Below are 15,743 nucleotides of genomic sequence, written 5' to 3'. Positions count from 1 at the left end.
CAGGTTTACCTGTCAGAGTGCTCATCCTGGCTTAGAGGTGACATGGCATGTCTGCCTTCACCATACACATATACTGATGTACCTAGCCCCAGTTCTCTGTTACATACCAGCTCAGCAGCCTTTTGATGGCTGTATTTCAAGGGAGTCACTGGCCCAGAGCTGTGAGAGCCAGAGACAGTCTGGAAGAGGGAATGTTCTGATAGTGCCATGGATTTCGCAAGACAGGTTGGATGCACAGAACAAGTTCTTGATTGTGCAGCCACACTCCACTTTGCTGGACAGCAGAGGGAACTTCCAGGAGAGCAAATATGGTCCCTGTCTTCCAGGAACTCTGGTGACAAGTATGAACATTTCAAGTGGGATTAGGTGCAGAATAAGCGGTGCGTTTAGTTACTAAAGGGACCTAGAACAAGGAGACATCGGTGGAGAACATCCAGGGTAGAGAGGCCGGTGGGAGAGACAGGGTTTGGATCAAACTCTGGAGGAAAGACAGAAGGTGGATGGCCAGTGGGGAGACTGGAAAGCACTGGGAGTTTAGTTGGATGTGTGGAAGGAGAGAGCCTCCGTGCCTGAGGTAAAGAGCTTGTGCTTGGGGAGAACAGAGCCAACGTGGCTGGCCCAGCTAGGTTACCTAAATGAAGAAGTACACAAGTCTGAAACACCAATGGGAACTCATAGAAAGTAGGGAATTGATTAGATTGCAGGAGGCCTGAAAGCTTTTGCATTTTTATGATAATTTTTTAAGATGCTGGAAGGTTAGAAGAGTAAACTATGTTCCCTGTATATGAGAAGTACTAGATAGGACACAGAAAATTGGAGCTGAGTGAATCTCAGCACTCAACCAGGCAAACCCGTGAAGCCAGTGAAAAGGATACACTTCCTGGAAGCAAAAGTAACCTGGTGGTGATGGTGTGATGTCTAACTAAAGTTCTTTGGGGAGAGCCATAAGCAAGTGGATCCACAGTAACTGCTAGATATAATGTCTTCAGCCTTTAAATCTCTTTGATAGAGTTCCACATAAAAAGCCATAAGTTGCCAGGGGACTAACAACGTGTTATCTTTTTGTGGCTAAGCAGTTGCCTTAGTGAAAGGCAACAAAGATCTACAGCACTTCTCTAAAGGGAGAAGGATTCTTAGTTATCAGTGTTAAGGCAGGTATAATTTTTTTTTTAAATTGAAGTATAGTCAGTTTACAATGTGTCAGTTTCTGGTGTACAGCATCATGTTTCAGTCATGTATGCATATATCCATACATATATCCGTTTTCATATTCTTTTTCGTTGTAGGTTACTACAAGATATTCAGTATAGTTCCCTGTACAATACAATAGAAACTGTTGTTTATCTGTTCTATAAGGCATATTTTATTTAGAATCTTTATATTATCTGAAGGTAAACTCTAGATTATTCAGTAGGAGCCAGTTAAATTGGGGAAAGAGCTTTGGATTTGTGACCGGACTAATGTGCATTCAGATAACCAATTTCACCTGCTGTGTAATTTGGGTATTTCACCTTTCTAAGCCTCTGTGTTCTTAGCCGCATTTGGGGATAACACTCCCCACGTCATAGTTATGAGGAAGTAGCATCACTTATTCATGGTGTTGATTGGCATAGAGCAGGTGTTCAACCAACATCAGGTCAGGGCATAGATCTGTTACAAAAGGAAAAAATATGATAAGAAGCAGGTGGCTTTAAGAGAGGAAAATGTGAGTGAGAGACAGACAGACAGACAGACAGAGACAGACCGACCTTGCCCATGGTGGGGTGGGGTTCCCATGGTGGGACTGTTTGAAAAGAAAGGCATCTGAGAGTTGAAAATTCTTAAGGATGTCAGCTAGTTCTGCTCTTTTGACCATAAAGGCTTTGAACACAAAACCAAACATCGTTCGACCCTTTTTTTGTTTGTTTGTTTGGTTTGGTTTGGTTTTTATTAATATTTTTTGTTTTCTTATTTTTACATTGTTCCACCTTTCTGTAAAAACGCCACGCCTCATCAGGGGTACTATGTGCTGTCTAGCCTATGCTTCCAGCGAGATCTGATGGAAGCAGTCAGGATCAGAAAAGGGGGGACTGAGTCAGGTGGAAGAGTAGGGCTCTTCAGTGTGAAAAAGCAAAGACGGTCAGAAGTGATGAAATAATAAGTGGCCTTCAGGAGATAAACACTGACTTGTTCATAAGTCCTCAGATGTTTTGACAAGGGGCACTGTGAGCAGAATAAATGTTGTGGGACTGTGTTTAGGACATATACAAGGAGCACTCTATGAGGCACAGTTAAGAGGTGGTTTAGGCAGGAAATGCAAGTAGACTTTTTAGGGATGAAAACTACTTTGTGAAGGGCAAAGCCGTAAGTGGCTACAGAAGAGGCTTGATGGCAGGGAGAGAGGCATGTGCTCCTGGCATGTCCTGTGGTAGAGGCTTCACTGGTCACTGGGCCTTGACCTCAGTGGACATGTTCTGACCCAGTGAGGCTGTTCCTCTGTTCCTGAGGAACATAGGATTCAATCAGGGATGTTCAGTTTCAAAACCAACATGCTACTTATGGAAAAATAAAAGTAGGTGTGATTGTTTTTTTAAGCAAGGACCTTTATTAAAGAGTAAAAAAGCTAGCTCCTTAAGATAAACAGTGATTTCAGTCTTCTAGAAACCTGATTTTTCTCTCTCCTCCTCTTCCAAAACATGTAGCAAATTATGTTGAACTTCCACTGTTAGGAAGAGAGGACCAGGGTGATGTCACCAGGGTGGCAACGTAGTTCATTCCCGACTTGGCTCTTCCTCACAAGAAGAAGAGGACTAGACCTTCCCAGCCAGGCCCCCCGAGGGGAAGGTCTTAGTAAGATGGCTAGGTTTAGCTCTCTGAGCCTGGGTGGCTACATGAAGTTGCCCACAGTCATTTTCTATTTCGTGGAAATACAGAGGTGAAAATAACTTCTGTGTAACTTTGCCAAATCCACCATGCGACCACAACCAAGGATTAAGTCCCAGGCACATGAGGGCCCACCTTGGACAGGTGGCTGCCCATAAGAGTAGACATTGAGCTCAGGGTTTACCAGTTTCATCTGTGGCTGTGGATGGCGAATGGAAGGAGTTCATTTAGTTTGCAGGTGCTCAAAAACCACCAGAAACACCAGTTCAAAGAAAACCGTGAGTAAACAGTGGGTAAATCCCACGTAACTGCTGTAGAGTTACTGTAGCAGTCTTCACACCGGATCCTCACAACAGCTCTTTCAGGAAACAGGGTGGTCGTTCTGGTTCTTTTCAACAGATGTAGAAACTGGGAGGCAGGAAACTTAAGAATTTAAGTGATAAGATGTTCAGGGTCCCAGCTGGGGGTACTTGTTACATCAAGCCAAGTACAGAGTTGCACAGGCTGGTCGTGAGGTGTCTGAGTACCAAAGTAACTTCTAGAAAAATCTGTGTCTCATAATTAGCATAGTAGATTGGAACCATCTGAGTGTCCCTTTTTCTTTTCACCTGGCACTTGGTTGACCCACTTTCCCTGCATCCAATACTGTGTAATGGTTGGAGAGTTGAAGCGGAGAGTGAGGGCCACTGCTCCAGCACTTGGACTGAGCCAGCGGTGCCCCTCTGCCAGGGCGGGACAGCAGCTGTCCTAGTTAGCGCTGCAGCCCAGCGCCAGCGGCAGGAGACGCCCTTTGTAACTGTGGCTGTGGGCTCCACGAGCAGGTGTCGTGCACAGGAATCATAGAAACTGGCATGAAAAGCAGTGACCGGCCACGCTGGCGCTGGCAGTACGGCTTGAGAGCTTATCCAGCATTTGGGAATGTTTCCAAGTTTTGGAAACAAAAAGTTTCTAAGTCTGTCTTATTTGCAAGTCTTTGTTGATTTCCGTATTCTAATGATTGCATAAAGTTAACTGAGAAATGCTTAGTTATTTGTTTTGTGACTTTTTTGGTGGTTTTGGTTTTTGATTTGCATTTTTGTTGTGTCTTGATTTCTGAACAGCTTAGACTTGGACCTGTAACACCTCAGTAATCCCCAGCTTCTTTCATTGGTTTAAGGGTGGAGGAGACAAACAAATTACTTACTAGTACTACTCACCAAATCCAGGTGGAGACGCACGTCTCCTGACCCAGTCCTCGTTCTCACCTGTGGGCTTCGCTTGTGTTCTCCCTCCTGTCCAGGTCATTGTGTCTGTGCGAAGTCTAAGTCACATATATAAGGGTGTTTGAGACTGTTCACGTCTATGACATCTACATGGTCTGACTTTAATTTCAGGGGAAAGCAAGTCAGAGTTATGGAAGTGTTTGAAAACGTGAAGTCTCTAAATTCATTCTGAGTGCATAATCTGAGGGTGGCTTAGTGGGAGTTTTATATTCGCAAATGAGAAGCACTGGTAGGAGATGTGTCAGAATACCCGGGTAGGTTTGCTGCTCTTGGCCGAGTTACAGGTGCAGTTACACCAGCAGCCAGGCAGTAGCCATCCACCTTAGCAAACCTACACAAGGAAGTCATGGGGGACAACTTCTGGGCAGTCAGAGTAGCCCATGTGCAACAGCAGAGGCCTTGATTATTGATTTGTTGTTTTAAAAACTAATTAATGTTTATGGTTCCCCCTCAATCAAGCTGTAAACCGTTGAAACAGCTCCCTTCATCCTCATCCCTCAGCGACCCATTCCTGGCCCACAGGCATCCAGTTATACTGGCTTCTTGTGGCGTGTCCTTCCAGAGATGCTCTGTGCATAACCAGGAAGTCAGGTGTTCCTCTCCCTCGTCTTTACACAGGTGCTAGTGTACTATACACACTGCTCTGTATCTTGCTGTTTCCCACTTAGCCACATATATTAAGGGACCTTCCATTTCATTTTTTAGAGTGAGCTCACTGATTGCCAGTTAGCTTATTTTCAGTCATTCACTTCTACAGTGTGTAATTTACTTCCTTGTGTATAGAAGCAAAGCCGTGTTCATTAGACATAACTTGACTAAGCCTGATTTTTCTGTCTTCGCAGCCTACGGCAAGTTGGTTGGAAAAAGTACAGCTCTATCTAGGCATTGGGAGCACGTTAAGAGGGAAGTCACAAGTTACAGCTTATATCAAGGAAAGAAACAGAACAGTCACTTTAAAAAGACATACAAACAACAGCAATAACCACAAAAAACCACTACAACCATACAATGTTTAACCCAGAGTTGGGCAATCCAGCCCTCATCCCCGCCCCGCCGCGCCCGAAGGTGCCTGGAAGGTGTCGTTTACTCAGTGATTACTTATTGAGCACCAGTCGCATGCCAGGCCTAGCTGATGGGCCTGAGTGGATGGGGAACGGGACATTATTGAAGCTCCAGCTGAAAAGCATACCATTTGTAAGGATAGAGGGTTTTGCAATATAATCTTAGGAGAAGAAATTATTGAGATGGTCAAAGTGGATTTCAGTTTGTCTTGCTTTCAAGAGGTCATTCTCCTAGGGCTCTGGTGGGCTTGCTGTTTATTTATTGTTTTTCTGATGTGATAGGATGTTTCTCCAACAATAGGTTGATTTCTTAAGTAGATTAACATTTCTTGCATTTATATTCTTGAAGTCCTGTTTATACCATCAGTTCTTTTAGCAAACTGTTTTCACTCTTCAAAGGTGGTCGTAAGAGAAGAAAATTTCATTTTCACATCTGAAATGCCAGTCTTTGGGGTGAATGAGTTTTGACTATTGTTCTCTGGGCAGAAGTTAGTAATCCACTTAAAATCCTTCAGTGAAAAGATAGGCATGGGTTTATTGGTGCTTCATCCACAGATGTCCTCACCTTTCCACTGACTCTGAATCAGGTCAGTGTGAGGGGGTGAGGAAGAGGGAGGCAGGGATCAGGGTTCTTAGTCTCTCGTCCCATCTCAAGGGGCTCCATAAAAACCACCCTGTCTGTTTTGTTCTGGGGTCTTGTGCAGGCCTCAGCTTCGGACCTGAAGCTCAGAGACGGAAGAGGCCTCTCCTAAGGGCTGTGGGTCTTTCAGCTTCATCACTGATACTGCGTCACCTCGGAGCTGCCAGTTAATCTGAAAGTTTGACTTATTTTCAGGGCATGTCTGGCATTTTATCTGATTGCTCTTGTGGTTTTTCCTTAGAAATACTGTAAATGCACTTGCTAAATAACCTGGGGTGAGAATTTAATTCCATTTTTCCTCCCTGTAGACTGGACCCATTGGGTCTATTGTGTCAAATTTCAGACTTTAAGATGAGTTGGTCACTAGAAGAACTTGCTTACCTCATATCACTGGAGCTCTGTGCAGTGAGACCAGCATCTGAGTCCCTGTTCGTTGCTTCGTTCTCTCTGGTGCTGTTTACCTAGGGGTAGCATGCCTAGTCCTGGTGTGCAGTCACATTTGCAGACTGATGGTTCCAGAGGTTGTGTTTGTACAGACCCATCGTCACAAACATTAGCACACCAGTTGAACCACAGGTGAATGTTGCTGGGTCTGTAGCACTATTTTCTTATGCACAGAAGTTAGCTCTTTTACTATTATTAGTGAATATTCTCCATCTTTGTCTAAAAGAAGAAACTCTAAGTTAGTGTGATAGCTAATTTCTATGTCCTTGACCTGACCCACTTTTCCTGAAGGTTATGCTGTGAAACCTCTGAGTATTACAGACTAAAACTTGTAAATTAACTGTTACCTTGCCAAGCCAATAAAATTCTCCCCTTTATGCTGGTGTTCTGGAAACTAAATGTCGTTTAGGGAGACCACAGAAGCCAACAGGGGCAGATTTGTGCAGGTTAGTATGGGAGGCTAGATATCCCAGAATTGACAGCTGATGGCTTTTTTTAAATTTTTGTGTGTTATGCATTGATGGTCAGAATTAAAAATTGGAAGAGTGTGTTCCTCTACCTTCAATCACAAGCAGAAGCTTATTTTTAAAAATCTCCTTTAGTGGCTGCTGCCCTTGTTCCAAACCACGTGTCACATGTTCTGTGTGGTTCAGTAGCCATGGATACAGTCATTTATGAACAAATGTAGGCTCCGAGGCCGCAGATGTCTGTTAAGAGCAGCAGGATTTACAGTGCTGTCGCCCTCAGCCCTGGTAGCATCGCAGACTCTCAGTGATGGACAGGATGTCAGGCTTGGGCTGCAGGCGGGCAGCGATGCTGCTGTGGTTGCTGTGCTTCCAGGTGCCCTGACCGATCCCCAGGGATCCACATGGGGCAGGTGTGCTGTGTGGTAAGAGTGGGAGCACACCTGCAGGTTCCCTCTGCCCTGAGCAAGTGGAAGGGGGCATGTGGCCCAGCGTGGGAGGCTGGTGGATGAGAGCAGAAATAACCTGCAATGCAGTGATCTTATTGGGACGTTGCTGGTTTTGGTGGTGGTTGTCTTGACTTGTTTCAGGAAAACATACTTTAGGTTCAAGAGTTTAGGGTGGTCAGTAGCATGTTTTGAGAAAAATGGGAGGCCTGTTTCAAAGTTCAGTGAAGCCAAATGGGTGTTTGCATTCTGCGGGGGTGAGGCCTTTGATACTTTTTGGCGCAGGCAGTGTGGACATATCCTCTCTCTGTGTGTTTTCTGCCAGTGCCTGGATCAAAGTGGAACAGCTAAAGCCGTATCATGCGCATAAGGAGGAAATGATAAAGATTAACAAGGGGAAGCGATTCCAGCAAGCTGTGGACGCCGTAGAAGAGTTCCTCAGAAGAGCCAAAGGGAAAGACCAGGTAAGAAACCCCGCGGTTCTCACCTCATGCCGACTCCAGCCCGGTTATTTTTGCATAGTAACTAATGGATTAAATGTCGCCCGAACCGGAAACTATTCTTACCAAGTGCCAGTGGAGAGAGAGCTACTTCAGTTCTAAGGTATCAGTGTTTTGCTAATCAACTTGAAACTCCATGCATGTGGCTGACCTTTATGGAATAAATTGTTGCTCTTAGGAAAGTCGCTTGGACCCAGGAGAAGTATCTTAGCTTTTGAGTACGGCACAGGCCCTCTCCCTTTTACAGCATGGAGATCAGGAGCACAGGCTCTGGGACAGACCCATCGCCTGGGTGTAAATCCAGCTTTGGGACTGTGGGCGAGTGATTTGATTTTTTCTTTTTTTTAAAATCTGCTTCCCCAAATGTAAGTGAGGTGACAGCAGCGCCTACTTCCTAGGGTTGTTGTGTGGATAATGCATGTAAAGCACTTCTCACAGGGCGTGGCTCGTGTAAATAGCGGTAGTCACGGTGGCGGCTGTTGTGGTGGTTATCATTATTATTGTTAAACTTTCAGACATCTTCCCACAATTCTGCTGATGACAAGAATCGGCGTAATTCCAGTGAGGAGAGAAGTAGGCCGAGCTCAGGTGATGAGAAGCGCAAGCTTAGCCTGTCTGAAGGGAAGGTGAAGAAGAACGTGGGAGAAGGAAAGAAGCGGGTGTCTTCAGGCTCCTCAGAGAGAGGCTCCAAGTCCCCTCTAAAAAGAGCCCAGGAGCAAAGTCCCCGGAAGCGGGGTCGGCCCCCAAAGGATGAGAAGGTTTGTTTTATCTCTGTAGCTTCTGGGACTAGTGACTTTCCTTTGTATACGGCAGAGCTGAGCTCTGCGATATGCCTCAGCTCACTGAGTAGATTCAAGGCCTGTGCCGAGCGCTGCCCTAGAGAATTCTGCAGACCAGGGGAGGGGCACGGCCTGGACACACGGGCATGAAGCAGGAGCGCGAGGCTCGGGCATTCGGCCAGATGGTCAGGGCAGAAGGGTCCTTGTGAGCCAGCATTGCAAGGGCCGGCACTGGAAGGGACTGAGCAAGGAAGGAGGGAAGGCATTCCACAGACAAAGGGCACAGCCCACGTGGGCTTATTGTTGGCGTGCGCAGTCTCTTCCTCGGAGAGGACAGGAGGGAGAGTGGGCAGAGAAAAGTAGGTTGTCACTAGATGGTGAAGAGCCTTGAGGTCTATTTAAGCAGTGTTATACCATCATGGAGCCGATATGGGGCCATGCAGGGATTTGAGCTGGTTGTGGAGGTGGCAGTGTGTGTGCCAAGCTGTGTGTTTGGAGTCATGGAGGGCAGAGAAGAGAGGCTCGAAGCCAATGAGGAGGGTAACCTCAGTGAGCATTCATAAGGAGCTGTCCTTGGGGGGTGGTAGCAGAAATTGAAAGAAACCGTGTGAGAGGCACTTCAGAGGAAGAGTTTATAAGATTTGGTAACTGGTTACATATGGGAGATGAATGAGCAGTTTGTCCCTGGGGAAATGGTGCTACCTTTCTTCCGCACAGATGTGTAAGGAGAGGAGCTGGCATACAGGGTGAGAGGACCAGTTCTGTTTCGGGTGTGATGCATTTGGAGTGATGTCTAGACTGCCAGGGAGACCTCCAGTAACATTGGGATGGAAATGTGGATGTAGGGGTGAGTATTTGGAGAGGATGTTGGATCCATGAGACCCGATGAGCTTTGTCTTTCAGGAAAGCAAGAAGAGAGAAGATTGAAGGGCAGGAGGTGGCGTTGCAGAGAGAATGCCATAGCTCAGGGTTGGGCAGAGCCAGGAAAGGAAAGGAAAGCAGGAACAACATGCCTCTCACCCTCTTCCTGAAAAGATTTGTGTCTTAGAAGCCAAGGGAAGAAAATTTGAGATGGAAGGGTTAGTCTGTCAAAACACGGGCGAAGGTTGTTAGAGGAGGATCAGAGGGTTAGAAGCCAGATGGCTGGCACAGACAGTTGGGTGATGAGGCCATGATGAAACGCTAGGCATCAGATCAGGACTTGCAAGTTCAGACACCAGCAAGATCAGGCAGGTGAGGGAAGAGAGTGCTGAAGCTGGAGGTTGAGCTGAGAGCATTAGGGGAGGCAGCGACTGGACATCTGGGGAGGCCGCGCTCCTCCCTCGGGGTTCCAGCCAACTTTTGCGAAATTGTCTGGTTTTTCTCAAGAGAAGCTGGAAGTACGGATTTTTTAAGTGAAGTGGTTTAATTTTAAATGTTAGACACTAATTCAAATTTTTAAAACACTTTTAGGTCCAAAGGATCACCTCTCTGGACTAGATTCAGCCTGTCAGCTGCCACTGTGCAACCACTGCGTTAGAAAAGGTCCTTCTCGCTGTTAGATGACCTAAGACAGGGTGCAGACGAGAGCAAACGTAGTGGTGGGGACAGCCCGGTCCCTGTGAGCGCAGGGAACCTCCAGCCAAAGGGCAAGAAAGTTTAGAAACTGCCCGGTGCAGTGCAGGAAAGCTTTTCAGGGGATTTGATCTGATTCGATTTGATTGAATTGATCTCCTGGGGACTCACAGGAATCTAGGCTGTCAGGTTTTATACTGTTTTCCCAGTGTGTATTGTCTGGTATCTTAAACCATGGATCCCACCAACTCCTGTGCTTGCCCTGGAGAGAAACCACTTCTTTCTGGATAAAGGGAAGTATAAAGGAGAGGTTAGGGGGAGGGCCTTGAGTTTTGAGTCATGAACCCATGACAATACTGCTGTGTGACCTTGGCCAGCTACCTTTGACTCAGTTTCCTTGTCTGATCATTGCCTCTTAGGTTGTTCTAAGAACTAAATGAGTAACACAAGCAAAGCACGTAAGACAGTGCCTGCAACAATACATGTTGGACGAATGTTGAGCATTTATAGTTTTCGGCAGGAGCCCGTTGTGCAGTGAGTGTGGTGGTTTCAGTGCGCCCCCAGGGGCCACTGCCGGGCTTACCGTTAGAGACTCTTCTCGTAAAGAGTGTGTGTGTTGCTGTGGTAACTGTCATCTGGCTGGTGAGCTCCTCTCTGAAGCAGAGTGCAGTAGCCTGGTTGATAACTGGACAGAGCCCTAGGTGATTGCCTTTCTGGGCTGTAATCCCCTGTCCTGTGAGGATTACCAGACAAGGCTGACCTTGACGGCAAGGGTGTTGATTACATGCGGGAAGGCAAAGGCTGGGTTTGTGTCTAGACTGTGTGGGAGCAGTGCCACTCTGGACATCAATCACCTGGGCAGAACTTCCGTGGCTCTCCTAAAATCCAGATTTGTGCAGAGAGCAAGGACTCAGGAGTCAAGGCCTGTGGTTAGTGCTGGATGGAGAGCTGTCTTCTCCCCTTACTCTCATTTTGTTGTTGTGGCCTTAGTCACTAGAGTGGTGACCATTTACATTTAAATTACCTTACATTAAATCTGATTTAAAATCCGGCTTCTCATTCATACTGGCCACACAGCAGGTGCTCCGTAGTGACTTGACTAGTGGCCACTGCGTCAGAACAGACACAGAGCATGTCCATCCTGCCAGAAACTTCTCTGGGGCAGTACTCGCTAGGCCTCTTCGTATTTCTGAGCATCTCTACATGGGCCAGGTGTCTAGAGAGAAAGCTCCAAATCTGCCCTTCTGCCGCAGATTTGGCCTCGTGGCCCTCTCCGCATTTGCTGTCTTCCAGCCTCCGTGGCCCTCCTGACACTAATACTTGGCTGTCTATTGGAGATCTCAACATGCCCCACTGAGCTCTTGACTCTCCTGCCCAAACAGTTCATTCCTTCTTTCTGGGGAGACATTGGGCTCTTGGCTCCTGACCACCCCAGGTTCTAAGTCTGGTTTTGTCACTTCACAGCTATAAAATATTGGGCAGTTCTTCTTCTTGCACCATGTGGCTTTCTTAGCTTTTTTTTCTCGAGATAACCGTGGATACCTTCTGAAGCCAGTACTGGTTTCTTAATGTTCATTATTTGCCAAAAGGAACTTTCTCTGTGACCTGCTGACCACACTACAGACCACAGTTGGGCTTTCTGGTTACCTCCATCCTTGTGAAATTTGGCACAAGAACACATTTGTTGTTTCAGGATCAGAGAAGAGCAAGGCTCACTCTGCTGATTAGGACTTGCCCTGTTTCTCCCGATGGACAGTATCAGGGCTGTGCCTGGGAGACCATGGAGCTGGCTAGGGCTAGTTTGGGGTGGAGTGTGACCAAAGGAAGCAAAACGGTGAGGAGGTGCTCCCCAATTGAGGCAGGAAGACATCTGCCCCTGAGGTGCCACAGCGTGTTGACGATCTGCATTTTTCTCTGTAGGATCTCACCATCCCCGAGTCTAGTACCGTGAAGGGGATGATGGCTGGACCCATGGCCGCATTTAAATGGCAGCCAACCGTGAGCGAGGTAATGAGCTCTCCCGTGGGCCAGGACAAGCCTGCCTCGGAGCTGGTTTCCTGGCCTGACTGTGTGCTTTCCCTTTTCTCCCTTTTCATGTGTATGGAGTAAAAAGCACAGATCCCACCCTTGGGGTACTCACCATTAAGTTTGATACAATTCACCCCAGACCCTTCAGCGCACCCACTTAACCATCATTCATATAAACACACTCGTGCAGTTTTTACTATTGGGAACAGTGTTGGTTTTCACAAGAGTGGGATCATTCTGCAGATTTTTTTCACTTGATACTTTATAAACACCTTTTCACTGTGTATTCAGCTTTGGTGGTGGCTGCACACTGTCCTATCCTTGGTGTGGATACGCTGTTCCCCTGTGCTAGGCATGCTTATGAAAAGCCCTTGAAGGTCCTGCAGTCATTCCCACCTCATCTCTGTCAGTATCAATCCTCAGTAAGTCTAGACACTCAAGGGTCTAACACCAAGCACAAGTGGGCCAAAAACCCGAGAGTGGGGAAGAGTCCTGAGAATTTGGCTTGGTCTACTGGGTCATCTGAAGGAACTGGTGAATGCTGAATTTCAAAAATACTAGTAGGCTTTTAAAATATTTTTACACAGTATTTAGGAGTAATTTATATACCAACCTGGCAGAAACATCCATTCTTTTCCACTTGAAGCTAGTTTTCCTCTAGTTGGACTGGGCGTTGTTTATAAAAGGCTTAGACCAACAATAGGAGATGAGTTTCCAGGCAGTTTGAAGAATGAGCCTAGCTCCCAGAGGTATTTCAGCCAGAGGAGAGGCCAGTTGTCAGGTCGAAGGAAATAACCTTTGGTGGAAGATAACTTGTTTATTTAAGCATTTTTCTGGTTTCAGCCTGTAAAAGATGCAGACCCTCATTTCCATCACTTCCTGCTCAGCCAAACCGAGAAGGTGAGTTGTTCTTTGAGGTTCTTGATCCTTGGTCAGGGGTTGGCCTGAGTGCAGGGTACTGATCTGTTCAAACCTTACTCTCCTAGTCTGAAAAGTTAGACTCCACCTGTACCGCTGCCCAGAGCAAGACACATAGAGGACCACTCGTGAATCAGCCATTGTTAAGATTAAAAACGAACCCCAAAAAACTTAAAACTCAGTGGCTGTGTGATTGAGACATTGGTGGTTGCCTTGAGATATTTAGGACAGAAACCAAACCTCAAGAGCTGTGGGCCATCCACGAGGCAGCCAGTGCTGCCTGGTGGAGGCAGTTCCCATGAGCCCTGGAGAGGTGTCTGCCAGGTGAGGCTGAGCCCTGGTAGAATCTGCTGATAATCTGTGACTCTGGAGTTGGACAGATCTGGGCTCCAAGCCCGGTTATGCTGACCAGCTCTGTAATTCCAGACTCAAGACTTGAAGAACCTTGCAGAGCTGCATGAGAACTGAATGAGGTGATGCATGTTACCTTCTAATGTGTCACTTGGAGTTGAGTATAATTGGACACCAAATAAGTTTTTGATGTTAACATCCACGTTAGGCCTAACCTTAATAGGGAGATTGTAATGAAGACTGATTAAATGGTCAGTTTAGTAAGTGGTTTTTTCCCTCCCTCTTTAATAGCCAGCTGTCTGTTACCAGGCAATCACAAAGAAGTTGAAAATATGTGAAGAGGTATGTAGGTTCCTTACCTTCCCGTTTTTATTTTCACTGGGGCCTCACACGTCAGGGTGACCTGACGACTTGTGCTTGCTATCCCTAGGAGACTGGGTCCACCTCCATCCAGGCAGCAGACAGCACGGCCGTGAATGGCAGCATCACACCCACAGACAAAAAGTAGGACCTTTGATGAAAAGGCTTCTGTAGCTCTGGTTCTGCTGGGGCTGAGCGGGGTGGGGTGACCTCAGGGGGGCTTGCTAAGAGTATGTCCCAGCCATTGCTGGGACTGAATGAAAAGAGGGGGGGATAGTTGTAATTCTTAGTGATTTGCCTGGGAGTAATTTGACTTGCAGGAGACAGGAGCTGCCCTGTAAATGTATGGTGTAGTTGGCTTCATGCTCACTGTTGAGTCTTCAAGCAGGAGACACTTGAGTCAGTGGTTCTCAGGCTTTGCTGTGCCGCAGAATCGCCTGGAAGTTTCCTCCTTTATAAAGCACCAGTTGCTGGACTCCACTCAACAGGGTTTCTTGGTCAGTAGGTCTGGGGCGAACAAATTCCCAGATACGCTGTTGCTGCTAGTCAGGAGACCACACTTTAAGAACCACTGGTTTGTAGAACTATGATGAAAACCCTGACCTTGGCCCTGGTGGGGACAGGTGCGGGTAAGAGATGAAGAAAGCCAATTGTCCTGCCTTCCCCTCGTCTCCCTGCTGTGGCCTCCCAGGCCTTCCTGTGTACCTGCCTGCTGCCATCTGCCCCACCCAAGCAGGTGGGGGAGCCTCGCCTGTGGTCCCCAGGCCTTAGCTTGCCTCCGCACTCGCCTTTGCCTTGCCTCTGACAGCCAGTTGTGTTGCACAGTCATGTTGATGGAAAGGGTTCTTAAAGAAGGAGCATTCTCCTGAGCAACATAGCTAAGTCTGAATTTCCCATCTGTGTCTTCTGTACAGTTATTTCTCAGGCTAAAAACAGTGTGTCTTTTACTTTATACATAATTTTTTGTGCTGTTGAAATCACTGGTTCTACCTGTTACATTTAGTGAACTTCCTTTGTAGAGTGAGGAAGATAAAGGCATGTATGTGCTAATAAAAGAAAGGTAGGGGGAGGGTATAGCTCAGTGGTAGAGCGTGTGCCCAGCATGCACAAGGTTCTGGGTTCAGTCCCCAGTACCTCCATTAAAAATAAATAAATAAAAACCTAATTATCTCCTCCCCCTGCCAAAACAATTTTTTTTTAGTAACAAATAAAATTTAAAAAAAGAGGATGGGTGTCGCTCGTTAAATTAATGAGGATTGTGTTGGTTTAAAAAAAAGTTCAGCTCTGGGCTGAGGACAGAGTCCCAGTGCTTTCTCCCAGGTTTTGTCGCCCATTAGTCAAACCCTGTTTTAACATAAGTGAGACGTCAACTGTGAAGCAAACCAGCGACACTGTACCCAGTCCACCTGGTCCACGTTGTCCATCTTGCCTCAAGGATACCACAAGGCGCTGTCAGCTGCCATGTTAAAAATGCATCAGCTTCATCCCCAGGTCTGCTGGGCTCCTGGAACACCAAGAAAAGGGAAGAGAATTGGTCTGTCATGATTTAGAATCACAGGGAAAACTTGCACTACCCAGGTAACGATGAATGAACCTGCTTATTTTTAAGCTTTGGCTTAAAACTTAATGGCCAAGGGTGCCATTTGGTGGGGAAGGTGGTAGGTTCCATTGTCAACATTTGATTCAGACGACCTAGAGCCGGCTGGGACAGAAAGTGAGAGTGCGTCTTACAACAGGGATTAAGGGAGCCTCCAAGTGCACGAGCCAGTTTGCAAAGGTGGCTGGGGATGTGACTCCCGGGAGACTGAAAATACTGAAGGAATAACACAGGTCAGAGTGGAGCAGCTGCGGAGGATATTGTTGCTGAGAGAAACCCAAGAACATGATGAACAAGGACACGATGTAATAAATGAAGAAAGAGGCATTGTTTAGCCATGTCACGTGAAAGGAGAGATGAAGAAGTGCAAAAGCCAAGAAAGGCTTGGGCAAGATAAACTCATCTATAGAAGTGTGTAGAAATAGCAGAAGCAGCTCTTAGCTCCCAGGTTCTGGAGGCTACAGGAAGGGGCAAGCT

General features: G+C 46.7%; 1 protein-coding gene across 6 annotated transcripts in view; it reads left to right on the top strand.

Moving 5' to 3' along the window:
- Positions 1–15,743, top strand: part of GLYR1 (glyoxylate reductase 1 homolog) — a 30,306-nt gene that overhangs the window by 3,037 nt on the left and 11,526 nt on the right. For 4 of the 6 annotated variants that reach the window (XM_010992696.3, XM_064478425.1, XM_010992695.3 and 1 more), the window contains exons 4-9: positions 7,505–7,643; positions 8,195–8,437; positions 11,933–12,019; positions 12,884–12,940; positions 13,601–13,651; positions 13,740–13,813. In XM_010992696.3, the coding sequence (XP_010990998.1) occupies positions 7,505–7,643; positions 8,195–8,437; positions 11,933–12,019; positions 12,884–12,940; positions 13,601–13,651; positions 13,740–13,813 (651 nt within the window). The remainder of the gene's footprint in view (positions 1–7,504; positions 7,644–8,194; positions 8,438–11,932; positions 12,020–12,883; positions 12,941–13,600; positions 13,652–13,739; positions 13,814–15,743) is intronic. The other 2 variants (XM_031447772.2, XM_031447771.2) reach the window with 1 other exon arrangement.

The sequence above is a fragment of the Camelus dromedarius genome, chromosome 24 (genome assembly GCF_036321535.1).
Source record: "Camelus dromedarius isolate mCamDro1 chromosome 24, mCamDro1.pat, whole genome shotgun sequence".
NCBI classification, from domain to species: domain Eukaryota; kingdom Metazoa; phylum Chordata; class Mammalia; order Artiodactyla; family Camelidae; genus Camelus; species Camelus dromedarius.
Note: the sequence above shows the minus strand (reverse complement) of the source record. Positions and strands in the feature narration are given on the sequence as shown.